General features: G+C 52.0%; 1 protein-coding gene across 1 annotated transcript in view; it reads left to right on the forward strand.

The window, feature by feature from the left end:
- Nucleotides 1-1,832: 1,832 nt before the first annotated feature.
- The window catches only part of PSTPIP1 (proline-serine-threonine phosphatase interacting protein 1), a 41,254-nt gene continuing 25,022 nt past the window's right edge, over nucleotides 1,833-18,064 (forward strand). Inside the window, exon 1 of the mRNA XM_060002771.2 lies at nucleotides 1,833-2,011. Coding sequence (XP_059858754.2) covers nucleotides 1,979-2,011 — 33 coding nt within the window. The 5' untranslated portion in view covers nucleotides 1,833-1,978. The remainder of the gene's footprint in view (nucleotides 2,012-18,064) is intronic.

Genomic DNA, 18,064 nt, shown 5'->3' on the forward strand with positions numbered 1-18,064 from the left:
AGGGTACCTTTGGGGAGAGGGAAGAGGCCTGTTTGGAGCAGAAATTTGTGAGGGGTGATGGGAGGAGCCCCTGGAGAGGCAGGGGAGAGAGCCTGGCTATGAAGTTTCCTGCTGATAAGAGGGTAAGAGCCGTCTATCGACAGAAAGTTTCTAGTCCGCCTCCAGAACTAGAAGCGTCACCCCATTTGGTAGATGGAAAAACCAAGGCCAGGGAGGCTGAGTCGGTGCTATCAGAGGCGGTGATGCCATTGGGATGAGGAACAACCTCAGCACTTGGCCTTCGGGGTTCAGAGTTAAATTTACATTAGCTGTCTTCAGCTGCAAGCAGCAGACAGCCTGACTGGGGTGCCTTCAATGCTGGAGATGTTTATTAGCTTGACCCCAAGGATTCTGGAGGTAGGGGGCTACCACGGTAGCCCCACTGCCCTGCAGGTCTCCCTGACATGTTCTCTCTTGGGTGGTTATTGCAGAAGTGTGGGTGTGCCCCATCTCTAACCCTGGGCTTACATAACTGGCACTTGGGCTCTTAGCTCTCTCCTGCGGCAGCTCTCATCCGTCTAATCACCACCAGTCAATGGTAAGGGAGGCATCGCCAAGGGTGGTGATTTGTGGACGAGCCTGATTCATCTCTTCTTGCCAACCCACCCTGGGCTCCGGCCCCCCTCCTGATGTCTTCTGCTGAGTGGGCAGGCCCTGGCTCCCCAGGGCGGTATCTGGAGCTCCAGCCCAGGGCTCTTCCCAAGTTGATACCAGACAGAGCCCCCAGCACCTGCCCCATCAAAACCAGAAACTCTAGTAATGTTCTCAACATTACTTTGTGTCTTTTCCAAAGACTGGGGGTGACAGATGGGGAAACTGAGGCTCAGAGAGTTGGAGGGTGGATTAAGGTCCCTCTGAAGGGTAAGGCCCAGACAGAACAGAAACTGGGGCCTCAACCTGGCTTTTCAAACTCCCACGTTTATGCCTTTGTAATCCTGTGTCTCTCGATCCAACCACATTCTTCCAGCCTGAAGACTCCATCTTCAGAGGGGGGCTTCCTGCCCCAGAGAGTGCCTCACCTGGGGACTTGGAGGGAAGGCAGTATCCACAGGCTGTTACCCCTTGGCTAGTTACCTGCTCACCCCACTTCTGTGCTTTCACAGTTCCCCCCAGCACACAGCTCTGTCTGCGCCCAGACCGTGAGCTCCTTGAGTTCAGGATGTGGACTGGGGCAACGTTCACCCAGGGTCTGATGATGTTCTAGGCTTGGGTGAGCCCCTCCCTCCCTGAAATGGTTTGCTGGTGACGGGTGGAGAGTCTAGCGTCTCTGGACCCGGTCTGGGGTGAGGCTTGGGGTGGTAGGTGACAGCACCCGGGATCCTGCCCTCCTCCTTACCCACAGCTTCAGTGGGCCTCAGGCTCCCTAAGTTTATGGCCTCTGAGAATGGCCCAGCTAGGGCATCGGAAGGAGGCAAGTGGAGACAAGTAGCTGGGTGGCAGATGGCAGGCGGGGCTGCACAGGGGAGCATGGCAGCTCCACTTCCTGTGGGGCGACGGCCCTGGAGCCTGCCCTAGGGGAGGTTGCACAAACCTACCTGCACAGGCCCCGGGCTGCGTCTCCCACTGGCCCCTGCCTCCCCACAGCCCGGGGCTGGCATCCCTGCTCTCAGTCCTGAAGCCTGGGCTGTGTCCTCCGTCTCCACGGGGCTGGTGAGGGGCCGGGCCGGACACTGGGACCCGCCCTCCCATCACTGGGCACCAGCCCTTCCTCATTTTGCTGCTGATTCTAGCCCCAAACAAAACAGGTTGAGCCCTTTTCCTCCCTCCAGCAGTCTCTGGCTTACAGCTGCCTTCTGAGGCACTGCAGACGGCGCCGGCCTGGAAGGGGGGCCCTGGGCCAGCGCTGCCAGGACGGGGACGGTGCGCCTGCCTCCTGGCCCTCGTTCAGCCCTGTCTGTGGCAGGAGAGGGAGCTTTGCCGTGGCAGTCGGCTGAGGAAGATGCCCCAGCTTCAGTTCAAAGATGCCTTTTGGGTGAGTGAAGACGGCTGCCGGTTTGAGCCAGTGGTGTTGGCCCCGGGGAGGCCAGTCCGACCGAAGTTTCCCCGGGGGTGGTGGGTGGGGATGCGGCTCCAAGAGGGGGATTTCTCATGAAAATAGTGGTTGATTTTTGGTCTTTATCATCGTGGAGGTGACTTGGGCTGCTTCTGAGTCAGGAGACGAAGGGGATCCTCAGTCTGGGGTACTGATTTCTCTGCAAACTTCAACACAGTGAGTGGGGGATAGTCTCTGTGCTCCCAGGGCTGGTTTTTCCCCTGAGTGACCCTCTCCCCACAGCAGGAACTTTTTAGGAGTGTCTGATATATGGGTGGGAGCTCGAGGAGGTCTTGTGAGGCGAAGGAGGGAGGGGGTCAGGTTTGGGGACCAGAAAAACTTGACTTTGGATGTTGGCTCTGCTATTTAGAGGCTGGACAAGTCATTTAACCTCTCTGAGTTCCATTTTCCCCCATCTATATAGCAGAGAGAGATATTAATAAACGCACCAACTGGATGGGAGGGTTAAAACAAGGTGAGGTAACAAACTCCCCCGCACCTTGCTGGAGCGCCAAATGGGAATTCTCTTCCCCTCACCCAACCCCTCTTCCTTGCAGACCTCAGGGGTCCTTTGAGGAGGCGACAGGGCTGGGCAATTCCTTGCTGACTTTCTTAAATCCAGTGCACATGTAAATCAAGCCTTTTCCTAGTGAAATTCCAGCACCCAGCTGGCTCGTGGGGGTGAAATGCTTGGCCCAGGCCACACAGCCTGCAAGCCCAGTTTGGACCCCAGATCCCTTCAGCATTTTTCCAGCTGTCTCTCAACCTCTCCCTCTGCTCCCCAAGCTCTGGCTGTTCCCAGTGGCTCACAGGAAAAAGCTGAGACCTCTCTGGTTACTGCTGGGGAATGTGGCTGTCCTGAGGGATCCCCTCCAGCCCTGCAGAGGACACCTGGCTCTTTGCTCACTTCGCACGGCCTCAGTCAACAGCCTGGCCTCCCTGGGCTCTTTCCTGGGGCCTCCGGCCAGGAGACGAAAGCTAACAAGCCAGGTCTTCCTTGCCTTCCAGGCCACGCTCCGCTTGGGGCCCGTGGCCAGCGTGTGAGTGGCCTGCTTCCCGCCGGCACTGACTGCACAGTGGGCAGAGGGATGCCTCTCTGGGCCTCCGTTTCCCCATATCTACAAAGAGGGGCTGGGACCGGCCCAGAGAAGCCAAGGGAGGCAGACCTGGCTCGGCCCATTCCAAGCACCAGGCTGGAAAATGGGGCCCGTGCAAGGGGCAAGGGGCGAGGGGCTGCAGGGGTGGGGTGACAGGCCGGACAGCGGGTCACTACATCACTGCTCTGACTTGGAGTGCAAAGTCTGGGGAAAGGACAGGGCCTGAAAATCCAGGTGCTTAGTCGCCCAAGGCAGGCCAGGACATCTTGACTATATTTTAGCTCCAGGACATCTGTCCCAGCCCAGAGCCCCTGGGTCCACCTTCCCTAGGACAGCTGGGCCAAGGAATAGCCTAAGGCAGGATCTGGGCAGCGGGGGATGGTACATGAGGGAGAGCAGGGTATGGTGGCAGCTTCCTGAGCGGTATCCCGCCCACGCTCTGTGCTCTCCCCACCTCTGAGCTGCTGCGGGCTTCACGGCCTACAGGTGCCCCCTCTCCACCACTGCTCGCTCCCTGGGCCTGGGGTGAGGGTGCAGCTTCCCTAGGGAAGGCTGGAGCAGAACGGGAGAGGTGGCCAGTGGGAGCCTCTCACACTGAGCCTGGGCAGATGCCCCAGAAGGTCGGTGGCAGCACCCCTGCCCCCAGGGCTCTGAATTCTGACACCTCTCACGGGAGCTCAGCCCCACCCAGCCCACGAGGACAGCTAACAGTTACTGAGCATTAAAGATGTACCAGCCGCCCGTTCTCAGGACTCTGTATCTGTTCATCCATTTAAACCAAGGAGGTAGATGCTATTGTTATCCCTATTATTCACAAGAGAAGGCTGAGGCACAGAGAGCCTAAGTCATTTGCCCAAGGTCATGTAGCTGGGGTGAAACCGGACAGGTTGGCCCCAGTGTATGGACTCTCACCCAGGTGCTTCATTGCTCTTCTAGCAACAGGGCCCATCACTGGATCTTTGGGCCACGTTGGTGGAGGAGGGAGAAAAACTGTCCTTCTCACCTCCCAGAGAAGTAAGATCAGATGAGGTCCATAGAAGTCTTTTAAAGCCCAATTTACAGACAAATCTGTTAAATGGAAAAGACTTAATGATCTAACTGCCATGGGGGTGTTAGGGACAGGGGCCTGCCTGCCCCTCCCCCTGGCTTTCCCCCACCCCAGTCCAAGGCGCACCAGCTCCGTTGTGAGGAGGGAAACAGAAGTGTTTTCTGAGGAGCTGAGAGCTTGCATTGAAGCTTATACACTTTACTCATACGAGATGCCCTAGAGTGGTTAGGGCCCATGAACTCTGATTTTACCCACAGTTATAGCAAGCTTGGTCGTGTGGTCTTTTAACCTATAGATACAGCAAATAGTAGGGATCTACATTTGGTTAAATACTGGTGGGCCTGAACTGTCAGAGACGGTTTCACAGATAGCTGGTAGCCTGATAGCAAGAGGAGACAAAGAAATTATAAAAAGCAGACACAGCAGTTCAGAAGTGGTGGGAACATTCAGCATGGGAACAGCCCAGTCCCGTCCCTCAGTACGCCGATATTTGCAACTTTTGCCAGTGTGGCCACACGGTATGTATTTATAGCCTGCGTTTATCTTCAGCAGAACGTTCAGAGGCAGGCCGCTGTGGGAGTGCGGCAGGGGCGGGCCTAGCCGCAGGGGGAGGGAAGGGATCATTCGATGTCTGTTATACACGCACAGTGATAAAGAACTTCACGGCTTTGCAGGAAGTTTGCGGCTGACCCTCAGAGCAGGGGCTGTTGGTGAGACAAGGCCGAGGATGAGAATACCAGGTGCTCGAGCTGAGGGGGACTTAGAGCTCATGTAACCTGACTCAGCACCGAGCGGCACAGAAGCCCCCAGAATGCGGGGATACCACCCCCCTTCCCCAGTACACACAGCTTTCCTTGCCAAACTGTACTGCAAGAAACACCTGTCTGCCTCCTCAGGATAAGGCTGGCGAGTGGGGTGTGTGTTCAGTCAAAGTTTATAGAATAAGTGAATGAACAGTAAATGCATCCACGGTCCTCATGCCTTCCTGAACCTACCTTCTCCTTCATTTTACTTTAGTTACATTCTGCAAATGTTTGTTGAGAAGGGTTCACTACCAGGCAGCCTAAGCTGGGCCTCCCACCCCCACGTCCAATCAGGTGAATGAGACTGTCTTGCCCTCAAGGAGGCCAGAATCCAGTGCTGGAGACTGAGCTTCTCTGATAACACGGCCAGGCACGGGGCATACCCAGAGGGGTGCTCCGAGCTGCGCTTTCCCCTCCTACCCCCTCATTGCCTCCCACCTATATGTCCAACCGCCTTTGCAAAGAAGTCACTGGATATTGCTTCAAGAGAGAAAATCTAGGTCTGGACCAGGTTTTATTAAGATCCGCATCCTGTCCCACTTGGGGTTGTTAAAAGGAAAAGTAAGGGCCGCGTATACTACCTCTCACTCCCTGCCCTTCCCTCCCTGCCGCCCCGGCTTTGGGCAGGAACCATCAATGGGGACAGAGAGAACAGGCCTGAACTTTTCCCTCTGACTTGAGGTCACATCTCTCCCCTTTGAGGCTGGGCTCCAGCTTCAGCTGGAAACCTCTGTGCCAAGCTGGGAGGAGCTGAGCTCCTCAACAGAGGACAGAAGGAGGTACCACATCCTTGGGTGGGGGAATGACTCACCCAGGATGCACCGGGTGAGGGTGGGGAGAGGGGACTCAGGCCCTGTGTGTCTGATCAGCTACTGTTGCCTCTTCTCCTTCCCAGTTCTGAGACTCTGAGGTTCCCCACAGAGGAGGAGACTGAGGTGGGGAAGACCCTCTTTTCAGCATAATTCTGTTTTGAATGTATGTGGGCCTGGGTATGATTTCCTCATCTTCAAAACACCATTGTTAATGACTGCATGGTCCTCCAGCTTGTGGATTTGGTGGACATGCTGTGATTTATTTATCCAATCCCCTATTGTTGGACATTTAGGTTACTACCGATTATTTAGTATTCTGGACAGTGATGTACTGGGTAGATCTTTGTGTATCAAGGTTTTGCACTTGAGGACTACGACTTTGGGTAGCTTCCCAGAAGAGGAGGCATTCCTGGGTGAGAGAGTGGGCCCAGTTCTCTAGCATTTGACACTAGCAGTCACTTTGGGACCCTTCATAGTCCTCTGGCTGGGCAGGAGACTTTTCATCCAGGAAAGAGGGACCAGAGGGACCTGGAAGGGGCTGGGAGGACTGGGCCTGGAGGGGCTCTGCTGGGAACCTAAGCCCACTCAGGCTTTGTGGGTAGACTTGCAGCAGGGCAGGGCCCTGTGGCCTTGAAGGCTGAGGGGGCCAGTGGCTGAGGAGTGGGGTCCTCCCGAGAAACAGGGGATTGTAGAGGCAGGAGGTGGGAGAGGGAGGCCCCTGGCTGTCCTTCCTTTGCCGCCACCTACTGCCTTCCCAATGTCTCCCTGGCCATGGCTGTCAGAAGGGGTGAGGATGGACTCTCTTTCTGTGCTGGTTGCAAAGCTCTTCAAGGCATGGTGTTCTGTGTAAAAAGCATAGAGCCAAGCAGCGTGTCTTGCCTGCGACCTGTTGTGAAAAGTGGGGGAAATAAGCATTTATGTCGGCACAGGCTTGTATTAACAACGAGAGTCTCTAGAAAGACACACAGAGAACTAATTAAATTGATAACCTTGGGGGGAGTCAGAGAAAAGCGATTGATGGGTTACAGGGCTGGGTGTCAGTGAGCGTTGTCACTATGTATCTTTTTATAGTTTTTAATTTTTGAACATGCAAATGTATAACCTATTGAAAAATTAAATTACACAACTAAAAATGAAAAAGAGAATGTTTATTTCCTGTTCTGTGAAGATTTTTTTCTCTGAGTCCCAGCTACTTAAATCATCCCCAGAGGAGCGACAGCAGTGCCTGTTTGTTCAGTGCCTGTTAGGCGCCAAGCACTGCGACAGTCATTCCATGTGTGTCCCCAAACCCACCCTGCAGGGAAAGACTTGCCAAAGTCCTCCTGTCTGCAGAACGGAGGCATGGGCAGGTCAAGGGCCTAGTTCATGGTCATATGTCCAGGACAAAGCAGGGGCACCCACCTAGCTCTGTCGGACACCATCCTGTTCTGCCCCTGACTCCAAGGAGATTGACCGGTTCTTGGTTCAATGATAACTCCTGTTGGATATAAGGGCGGCTCCCTATAGGTTAACACTGGTTTCCATGGTTTTGGAAGTAATGCGATTTTTCTCTCCATAATTTTCTGCAAGTGATCACGGATTACGTATTTCATTAAAAGGAAAATATTTAAAAACACAACTAAGCAATTCCTGTTTTCAAGGCCAAGATGGTGTTTTTAGGCGACATTTGTAGCTCGATAGCATGAACTCTTCCACGTACCCTGTGCACACTCTGTGGCGCGTGTGCCCGCTGGGACCTGAGAACTTGGTTCCTCAGCACCCACTCCACAGGACACGGTTGGCCATGTAATGGCAATAGGTGACTGCAGAGGTCTGTGGTTGTGTTTGCCCTGCTGTTGCGATGCCTGCAGATGCTCTCCTGTAGGATTTCCTGGAGGCGGTGTCCTGGGCCAAGAACATAACCCACACCTTTGATTTTATTATTGGTGGAAAACAAGATCTGCTTCTCCAGACCCTCTTTTTGATCCAATTCCCAGGAACTCATGGACTTTTCCTAGCTGTTCCTGGCACCTCCCCCCAGCCGGGGTTGCCAGCTCCTGGGATGGAGAGGAAGGGCCTTGCTTGGGTTTGGAAGGGTTGGTGAGGATTTGGGAGGTGGCAGGAGGGCAGAGCATGCTCCAGGTGGAAGGAATGGCACAGGCAAAGGTGTGGAAGGGGGAGAGGGCACAGTGGGTTTGCAAGATGGTTTTCTGGCCCAGAGGACTGTGCAGGGTGACTGGTAGGAAGGGAAGGCCCTTGCCGGCTTGTGAAAGGTCTTGACCAACCTTGAGTGAAGGCAAAGATGCTTTCTTCCTTTTTGCACCCTCTGCAGGGATGGATGTTTCCACTCATGCAGAGGTTTGGAGGCTGCAGGCTGTGGGTAGGATGCCCGCCCACCTCGCCTAGAGCCTGGCTGACGCTGCAAACCACACGATGGAGGGAACTTGTGGAAACTGAAACTGCCTCACGTCCAGCTAGAGAGAGTGGTACCCTGTGCCCTGGGGGCTGCCCATGCTAGGGCTCCCTGCTGTGCTAGCTCCGGAAGGTCCCTCCCTCATGGGCTCAGTCACTCCCTGTCTTCCAGTCTCAGAATGGGGAATAGGCCTCTGTGAAGCTTCAACCCTCACTCTCTGAGGGGAACCTGGAGAATCCTTTCCCCTCTCTGAACTTCAGTTACCTCATCTGTAGGATGTCAGAGTGATTCTCACCTAAGATAAAGGCTTTGAAGATGGAGAGGCTCAGGGGTCCACATTCTTCTGCTCAGCATCAGGAGTTAGCAGACCAGTAACAGATCCCAAGGGATCCCCACTTATAATTGGATAGGCACCTACAGGGTGAGCCTCATATGTGGATCCTCCCAGTCTCAGGATGCCTCCCCAACTCTGTTCACCGTTGCATATTAAATTCCACCATTAGAGAGTCATTCCTATGGCTTCAGGTGACAAGATGCAATAGCCCCATGAGGTTGGTATTCTTATTCCTGCTTTATAGAGAAGACTGAGGCTTATAGAGGGGATGTGGGCCTGGGGATACCACCCCGTTGGACTTTGGGGCTGCTGGGCTAGGCCTGACTGCTACCTTCCCAGGCCAGTTCAGAAAGCCCTTGGCGTCAGTGAGAGTGTGAGGTGGTTTGCCGAGACCTGGTACCCTGAGCAATGAGTGACAGAGGAGGCGGGTGAGTGACATCCCCTTCTGCTGGTGTTGACAGGCCACCCACTATTGGGCAACAGGAAGTGTCTGCTGGTGCTCCAGAGACTAGCAGCCTGGGTGGGGATGGGGCAGCCAGATGGGATCAGGGCTTCCCAACTGCAGAAATGGAAAAGCAGAAGCTGAGCTATACTGGAGAGGAAAAGGGGGTGATGGGCTGAATCAGGAAATGCTTGACCTCTTCAAGGGACAAGGAGGCCTGTGTGGCTGGGGCAGAGGGACAGAGGTAGAGAGTAGTTGGAGATAAGATCAGAAATGTGACAGGGATCAAAAATACCAATGCCCAGGCACTGCCACAGGTCAATTGCATGCAAATTTCAGGGTGGAGGAGCAGTATTTTTCAAAGTTCTCCAGTTTCCAAAGTGCAACCAAGGCTGAGAACCATTGGTGTAGATAACTGTGGTGTTTTGGATGCATCGCAGTTGCTGACAATGAGCATATATCTGGCTTTTACCATTTACGTGACCTCATCTGACTCACTTGTGAATGAGTAGAGGGTAGAGGGTTGTTTTTTTTTTAACCTTATAACCTCATACAATTACTTTTTTTGTGGTCAGTATACGTAATGTAAAATTTACCATCTTAACCATTTTTAAGTGTGCAATTAAGTGGCATTAGTATATTCACAATGTTGTACAATCATCACCACTATCTATTTCCAGAACTTTTTCAAATTTCAAACAGAAATTCTGTACCCCTTAAATAATTACTCCCTATATCCCTCTTCTCACCTCCTACTCTGCTTTCTGTCTCTATGAATTTGCCATGCTAGGGACCACATATAAGTAGAATCAGACAGTATTTGTCCTATTTCATTTAGCATAATGTCTTTAAGGTTCATCCATATTTTAGCATGTGTCAGCATTTCATTCCTTTTTATGGCTGAAAAATATTCCATTCTACGTATATACCTCATTTTGTTTACCCATTTATCTGTTATTGGGCACTTGGGTTGTTCCCTCATTTTGAATATTGTGAATAATGCCGCTATGAACACAGGTGTTCTAATACTGGTTTGAATCCCTGCTTTCAATTCTTTTGGGTATATACCTAGGAGTGGAGTTGCTGGATCATATGGTAATCCTATGTTTAACATGTTGAGTAACTGCTAAATTATTTTCCCCAGCAGCTGCTCCATTTACATTCCCATTAGCAATGCACGAAGGTTTCAAACAAACAGACAAAAAAAAAAACCCAAAACAAAACAATGCACAGGGTTCTGATTTCTCCACATCTTCACCAACACTTGTTATTTTCTGTGTGTTTTTTCCCCCAATCATAGCCATCCTAGTAGGTATGAAGTGGTATCTCTTTGGTGTTTTGGTGGTTTTTTTTTTTAAACTTTGCCTTTTTATTTTATTTTTTAAAAATTTATTTATATGGCCGTGCCACGCTGCATGCGGGATCTTAGTTCCCCTTCCAGGGATTGAACCGTGCCCCTTGCAGTGGAAGCTCTGAGCCTTAACCATTGGACTGCCAGGGAAGTCCCTCATTGGTGTTTTGATTTGTATTTCCCTAATGACCAATGATGTTGAGCATATTTTTTTATATTTATTGGCCATCTGTATATCTTCTTTAGAGAAATGTTTATTCAAGTCCTTTGCCTACTTTTGAATTGGGTTGTTTATCTTTTTGTTGTTCAGTTTTAAGAGTTAGTTTTTGTATATGGTGTTAGGAGTCCAATTCCATTCTTTTGCATGTGCATATCCAGTTTCTCCAGCACCATTTGTTGAAAAGACTGTCTTTTCCACATTGAATGGTCTTGCCATCCTTGTTGAAAATCAGTTGACCATATATGTGAGTGCTTATTTCTTGCTCTCTGTTCCATTCCATTGGTCTGTATGTCTGTCCTTATGGCAGTACCACAGTATATTAATTACTGTAGCTTTGTAGTAAGTTTTGAAATCAGGAATTGTGAGTCTTCCAACTTTGTTCTTTTTTTTTTTTTCAAAATTATCAGCTATTGAGGTCCTGAGTTGAGGTGTTTTTATTTTTTTAATTTTTTAAAATATAGTTGATTTACAATGTTGTATTAGTTTCAGGTATACAGCAAAGTGATTCAGTTATACATATTATATATTGATATATTCTTTTTCAGATTCTTTTCCATTATAGGTTATACAAAATATTGAGTGTAGTTCCCTGTGCTATACGGTAGATCCTTGTTGGTTATCTATTTTATATATAGTAATGTATATCTATCTGATAATCCCAAACTCCTAATTTATCCCTTCCCCCCCTTTTCCCCTTTGGTAACCATAAGTTTGTTTTCTATGTCTGCAGATCTATTTCTGTTTTGTAAATAAGTTCATTTGTATCTTTTTTTTATATTCCACATACAAGCGATATCATATGATATTTGTCTTTCTCTGTCTGGCTTACTTCACTTAGTATGATAATCTCTAGGTCCATCCATGTTGCTGCAAATGGCATTATTTCATTCTTTTTTATGGCTGAATAGTATTCCATTATATATATGTATCATACCTTTTTTATCCATTCATCTGTCGATGGACATTTAGGTTGCTTCCACATCCTGACTATTGTAAACAGTGCTGCTATGAACATTGGGGTGCGTGTTCGTTTTGAATTACGGTTTTCTCTGAATATATGCCCAGAAGTGGGATTGCTGGGTCATATGGTAGTTCTGTTTTTAGTTTTTTAAGGAACCTCCATACTGTTCTCCATAGTGGCTGCACCAATTTACATTCCCACCAACAGTGTAGGAGAGTTCCTTTTTCTCCACACTAGAGATGTTTTTATAGGTGAGGAAACTGAGGTTTGAACCTTCCTGAGGTTGCCAACCTGGACTGGCCACCAGTCTATGACAAACCCCCTATAACTCTCCCAAACCTGGACATACTTGGAGAGACACCGTCCTTAGAGAGAATCCCCTGGGGATGGTGGGCTCCTCCTTACAGTTGCCCTACCTCTGGCCCCCTGAGAAGGCCCATGACTTCTGAGCTTACTTGAGGCCCCACCAGCTCTCCCTCTTCAAGGAGGATTGTCCCACAGGCTGGGGTCACCGACTTCTTCAGTGGATCATGAGACGGCCCTGAGGGAATTGATGTCCACCCTGGTCTGGGCCTGCCTAGACCTGAGGGGTCTTTGAAAACCAGGACTTCTACCCCCAACTGCCCAGATGGCAGCCACTGAAGCAGAAGGGGTCCTCTTCTTTGTCACCTCTTGAATGTTTTCCCTTCATTTGGACCAGCTCTGAGCCCACTCTCCCAGGCCTGGGGCCCCCAGACTGCAGGTGGTAGGAAGGTCCAGGAGGTCAGCTGGAGTCAGTCCACGCAAGCAGGGTTGAGGTGGTAGGCAGGGGATCAACACAGAAGTCTGGATCAGTGTCTCTGGAGCTGTCGTGAATACTAACAGCTTGGGCTGTGGGGGTCTGCACAGTGTAGAGCAGCACCGTAGTAGGTGCTGTGTTGGTGTCTGCAGTTGTTCTCAGTCTGACCCAGAAGAGGATGGAAATTGACACTGGAACCAAAGGAACAGTGTGGCTAATTCCAGGGCCAGGGGAAGACCAGCAGCTGAGACCAGGTCTTGGGTCAGGGCGGGAGCTGCCATGAGGCTGCTGGAATTTTATTTTAGTCCTCAGATCACCCCCAACCTTAGAGGGACTGCAGATTCATTGAGGGGAGGAGTTTGCATTCCAGGGTCCAAAGGTCTTGGTTTGAGTCCTACCAACGTACGGGTGCAAGTGAGAGGCTGAGTGGGAAAGGTAAGCAGTGAATGGTTCCAGAGAGCACAGGCTTCCCTCAGGCAGCCCCAGCGCCCCAGAACCCTGGAGGTGGCAGCTTGCTCCACTTAGAGATGTATTTTCCCACAGTGCTGCGCTATGCCGGATGCACACTGGCTGTGTTGGGCAGGGTGAAGCAATTTCCCAGTCTCCAACACAGAACCCTTGCTTGGAAGGCACCGTCTTTGTCTCTCACACTGCCTTTAGAACCCGATGCACTGCTTGGATTCCACTGCATTCACGGTGTGGCCCTGGTGAGTCCCTCCACTCTCTCAGCCTCTGGCTCCTTGTCTGTATTAAATCCATTACTGTGGTTAAAAGATAGACGTGGTGAAATGAATGTTAATGGCCTAGGGCAAGAAGCCCCGCATATAGACCCTCGGCAGGTACAGGAGCCCAGGAAGACCCTGGGCTTGGAAGGCGTTGGAGCCAGAGCCCAGGGTCAGCTCTGAGGCCCAGAACCTACCAAGGCCGGCAGAGGAGGCTGAGGGACCTAATCCAGGGGCTGTGGGTGTCTGTTCCTGCCTTTGGGGAAAGGTGTGAGGAGTGGGGGTCTCCTGCACCCCAGGGGCCCATCTCTGTCTCTTGAGCAAGTCTCAAGCCCAGAGGAGGCTGTCAGTCCTCACCCTGAAGCAATTCACAGCTACCAAGCAAGACACCCCACGTCAGCCCAGTGAGGGCTTGGAGTCCAGTGTGCGTTCCACTATACGGGTGAAAAAATGAAGGCTGAGAGATCGGAAGCAAGCAGTCGATTGGATTCCAACCAGCTAGGATTCAAACCCAGCTCTCCTTTTTTATTTCCTTTCTTGGTTTACTTTTACTTGATATGTACTTATCACCATGGCCACCATTTTCCAGGAGCTCCTTAAGTTTCAGGGTGCCCTTTGCTGGGCTCCTACATATATTATATCATTTAGTCCTCAGAGTCCCAGGGAAAGTGGACAGTGTGTTCACACTCATTTTACAGAGGAGGGAATCTGTGCACAGGAGCTTAAGTAACTTGCTCAACTTGTGTGCGTGGGACTGGCCAGGACGAGGACGCAGTGCCTGGGGTCTTCCCACACCCCCTGCCTGGACTTTCTCTTGTCGAGGTGTTCCCTGTGGGCCATCCTCTGGCAGGTGTAGGAGGTGTGGGAGGGGTGATAATTGCAGAAGGAGACGTGCAGAGACAGCGCCTGGGCCACAGACGCCGGTCTCCAGTCCCTGGCCGGTCACTTACAAGCTGGAGGCCATGCAGCAAGGAGCCCTGTGCAGCCGGCCACGTGCAGGGGATGGTCAGTGCCTGCCCTTGCCGACAGGTCAGAGTCTCCTCCAGGGTTCAGCGTCGGGTGGCTCATTTCCCTTCTGCCCTCCAACCATGTTCCCTACCTGCCCTCAGCCCTGGCCACTGCTGGATCCTACAAGCCCCCCGCCTAATCAACTTGAGTGGGGGGCACTACAGAGGAGCTGTGTGACCTGGGCAAGTCACTCACCTTGCTGAGCCTCCGTTGCTCATCTGTGACGTGGGGCAGTAAGGGCACAGTCCTGACATTGCAGGCTTCTCTGGGAATTAGAGGCATGGAGAACACTGGCCTCTACCCATCCACATCCCATCCATCCTGTTCCCTTCCCCTGAATTTGGAACCTGGCCCTGAATCCTCGTTACCTCCAGGGAGGGTCCCACCACTTGGTCTGCCTGACTCAGGGCTCCACCTCAGCTGGCCTCAGGCTACCTCTTCAGACACCTGCTCCAGCCCCTCAGACCCCTCACTGCTGCTTTCTGCTGGGCTTGTAGCCACTCACAGCTCTGAGCATCAAGCTTCCGGTCTCCTAAACCCGAGGGGCTCATCCCCACCTCCAGGCCTCCGCCCCAGCTCGTGTTCACTCCCTGCCCCACCTCTCGTGCTAACTACTACACGTTTTGGTTTCATAAAGCAGGAGGGAGAAGTGGGGGATCGAGCTGGGCTTTTAAGAGCAGAGGGGAAGTGAGAAGTACATCACAGAATGGGGGAGGGCAGTGCAGTAGAGGAGGCCCTTCCTGCTTGACACTGGAAGAGGCCTATTTAAAAGAACAAAGTCGGAAGCCACACACGCCCACACAATTGCTGTTTGAGCCTGGACAAGTTACATAACCTCTCTCATCCTCGCATTCTCCCCGGGTCGGTATGACTGAGATAAGAGGCCCCAGGTGTGCACAGTTGGTCCCCTTCTGTTGCTTGTGTTGTTCCCCTGGCCCCCACACCCGGCTCCGTGGGATTCCTGAGAGCTCCTGAACATTCTCAGGGCTCCAACGGGGCCCCCTGAAGGCCGCAGGTAACCATCAGCACCCTGCCTCCAGATTCCCCAAGGTCAAGGGCCTGGATGTCTCAGGGGCCCATCCAGCAGGGCTGCTTGAGTAAAGGGCTGTCTAAGGCCCAGGGGAGGCCTCAGACTGGGGCTCAGTGGAGAGCTAGAGCCCTCTGGAAACTCATTTCTAATCCCAAGCCCCTGTCAGCCCAGCTGAACCCAGAGTAGCTCATCTAACCACACTCAATGTGCTTTTGTTCCTTAAAAGGAAGCTTTCTTGGCTCTCTCCCTTTGCCACCTAGCCTGGGCCATCTTAGTAAAGCTGTAAATCACCCCCCCATTTGTCTGCTTATGAATGGACCCCTCCAGTCTTTGAGTCAGGGGACACCTAGACCCAGAACACCTAGTTCAGCACGTCACCTGAGGCTCGAGTCCTCTCTGCGGAATCCCTAACCTGATTATAGACCCCGGAGATGGGGCGTTCTCCATCCATCAGAGCGGCTCACCTGTGTTGCACATTTGGGGCCACTTGGGCTCTTGGAGTTGACCTCTCTGGGGGCACCAACCACAGACACGCCCTCTGCTCCTGATGGCCCCACAAAGCTCTGCAAATGACCACATTCCCCAATGGCTCCTCAAGGGCTGAGACTAGGGAACTTCTCTTTACCCAACCCTCCTCCTGGGGTACTCTGGGTAAGCAACCGGCTTGCTCACTTAAGTCTCTGATCCATCCATCCATCCATCCATCCATCCATCCATCCAACCAAGCCATACGTGGGTGTCCGGTCCTTTGCTTTTCCTCAGTTTAGCAGCCAATAATGGTGGACATGCAGGGTACTAGCTGTGAGGCAGTGGAAAGAGCCCAGCTGCTATTCATTGGCTTATCCTCTCTGAGCCTCAGTTTCCTTATCTGTACAACAGGGATAATAATACATTGTACAAAGTAGAGGGGACAAGTCTGTCTGGCTTATTTAAAGGTGCTGGATAACGAGTCATTGAATCGCAAACAAATGGTCTGGTGTTCTCCATGGGGCAGCTCAGGAGCTGTCATAAACCCACGTCAGCTCGAGGGCCTCCATTAGACGCTTCCTCAGCCTTTGTCCAGTGTATTTGCTGAGTGTTGCTGTGCAGACCTGGGCACCAGGACCCAGCAGGCAAACAGACCCACGTTCTGCCTCCAGGGGGCTGCCTTCTCCAGAGTTCAGTGCTTACTACCTCAGGTGTGCTGACAATCCCAGTGGTTTGGTTTCTCAGCCCACAGCAGACAAGCAACAGTGGACTAGTTGTTCATAAACCAGCCATGGTAGGCACCTTGGCCGCAGAGAACTGTTAAACTGCGGTAAAAGGAGAGGGCAAAGCAGCCTGGGCACCATGAGGCCTGTAACCGTGTTCAAAATCGCAGTCCTTGGCTTCTGGGGCTTCCTGAGATGAAGGGAGTAAGTCCAGTCTCCCTGTTCTGTCTCCTTTTCACTAGTAAAAGGTGATTTTTTTTAAAAAAGAAAGAAAGAAAAATGTTAGAAAAAATATATAGGGCTACCCTGGTGGTCCAGTGGTTAAGATTCCACGCTTCCACTGCAGGGGGTGCGGGTTCAATTGGGGAAGTTCTGCATGCTGTGCAGAGCAGTCCCAAAAAAAAATATAGAGAGAGAGAGAGAGGAGAGAGAGAGAGAGAGAGAGCGCGCCTAGCAACCCAAGAGCACATCAGTTATTAGAAATGTTTTTGACAAGCATGGCTAGCATTTTACAGAAGGTTTCTGAACTTGGTTAGGGTGCAAGCAGGAAACTTAATATTTTTCCTTCCACCTTCCAAAGCCACTGGTAGCGCTCCCTTCCTCTACCCTGGGCACGTGTTAGAGCGTTTCTAGTCCTTTTCAGGTCTACCTCCCTCCAGTTCCACCACATATCAAAATCTCGCTCTTGTTCACTTGAAAGTTTCCCAGTCTCCCCACTTGGCCTGTGATTGGAAGCCGATGCTGGGGGACAGAGAACGGGTCCGTCTCTGCACTCGCCGTGTTCTGCCACCTCCACTGCCTGCTGCTTCTGTGTCTCCACAGATGGCGTGGGGTGCGGGCTTGGGAGCTCTAAAGGGATACTTCACCCCTTATTTCCCTGGTGCTGCTGTAGCTGGTGCAGCGGGTAGCAAACGCACACAGGTCAGCTCTTCCTCCCTGGCTGCCTCGGCGGGCTCTGTCCCCTGCAGCTGTCCACGTCTGACCCCTCCCAGCTGCTCCCCACCGTCCACTCCACGCAGCTTCTTTCGGGGACTCTTCCCTCGCTTACTACCGGCAGCTCTTCCCAGCCACCTTCCCGGCCTCCTCTTGGTTCCCAGGAAACACATGGTGCCAGTTCCCAACTGCTCCCTCCCCAGGCCTCACTCCCCTCAGGCAGCTCCAGCCCACCCCGGACTTCAGACTTCTCTAGGTAAGATGCAGCCATGGTTGCCATGGCTTCCAAAAGCCAGCAGACAGACAGCAGCCTCCCTGCTGGAAGGGCAATTAAAGGTCACTTCCTGTCCCTAAACCTGTTTCACAGTCAGGAGGCCCCCAGAGAGGGCAAGGGACTTTACTAAGACTACCCAGCTTCTTCCTGGCAGATCAGACCTGGTACCAAAACCCAGGCCTCTCCCTCTAAGGTTAGAGGTTTAGCTGTCCTCTGAGGGACTTTATATTCTGGAATTCCACATAAGGGAACATTTGAAAAGGCTTCTGCAGCCTTTTAAATGGACCCTCTAGTGGGGGAGGGTGTATGGTAGGGAGATAACTTGTTTTTTCCAGCCTGGCACATCTGGGTTCTGTCTCGTGGGGGGTGGGGGTGGGGGGGGGTGAGAGGCAGGCAGGGACAAGGTAGGGCATATGGGGAGCTACCACTTGCTGAACAGCCACTGAGCCTGGGGCTTTGCAGAGAGGTGAGGGAATGAGCCAAGATCTGGTCCGGGGGAGCTGGGTTCAAATCCCTTCTGTGCCCTTCAGGGCCCCTGAGCAGATTAGGTAACCTTTCTGGGTTCCATTTTTCTCATCTGTAAAATGGGGGTAATCCC

Source organism: Delphinus delphis, chromosome 2 (genome assembly GCF_949987515.2).
Source record: "Delphinus delphis chromosome 2, mDelDel1.2, whole genome shotgun sequence".
NCBI classification, from domain to species: domain Eukaryota; kingdom Metazoa; phylum Chordata; class Mammalia; order Artiodactyla; family Delphinidae; genus Delphinus; species Delphinus delphis.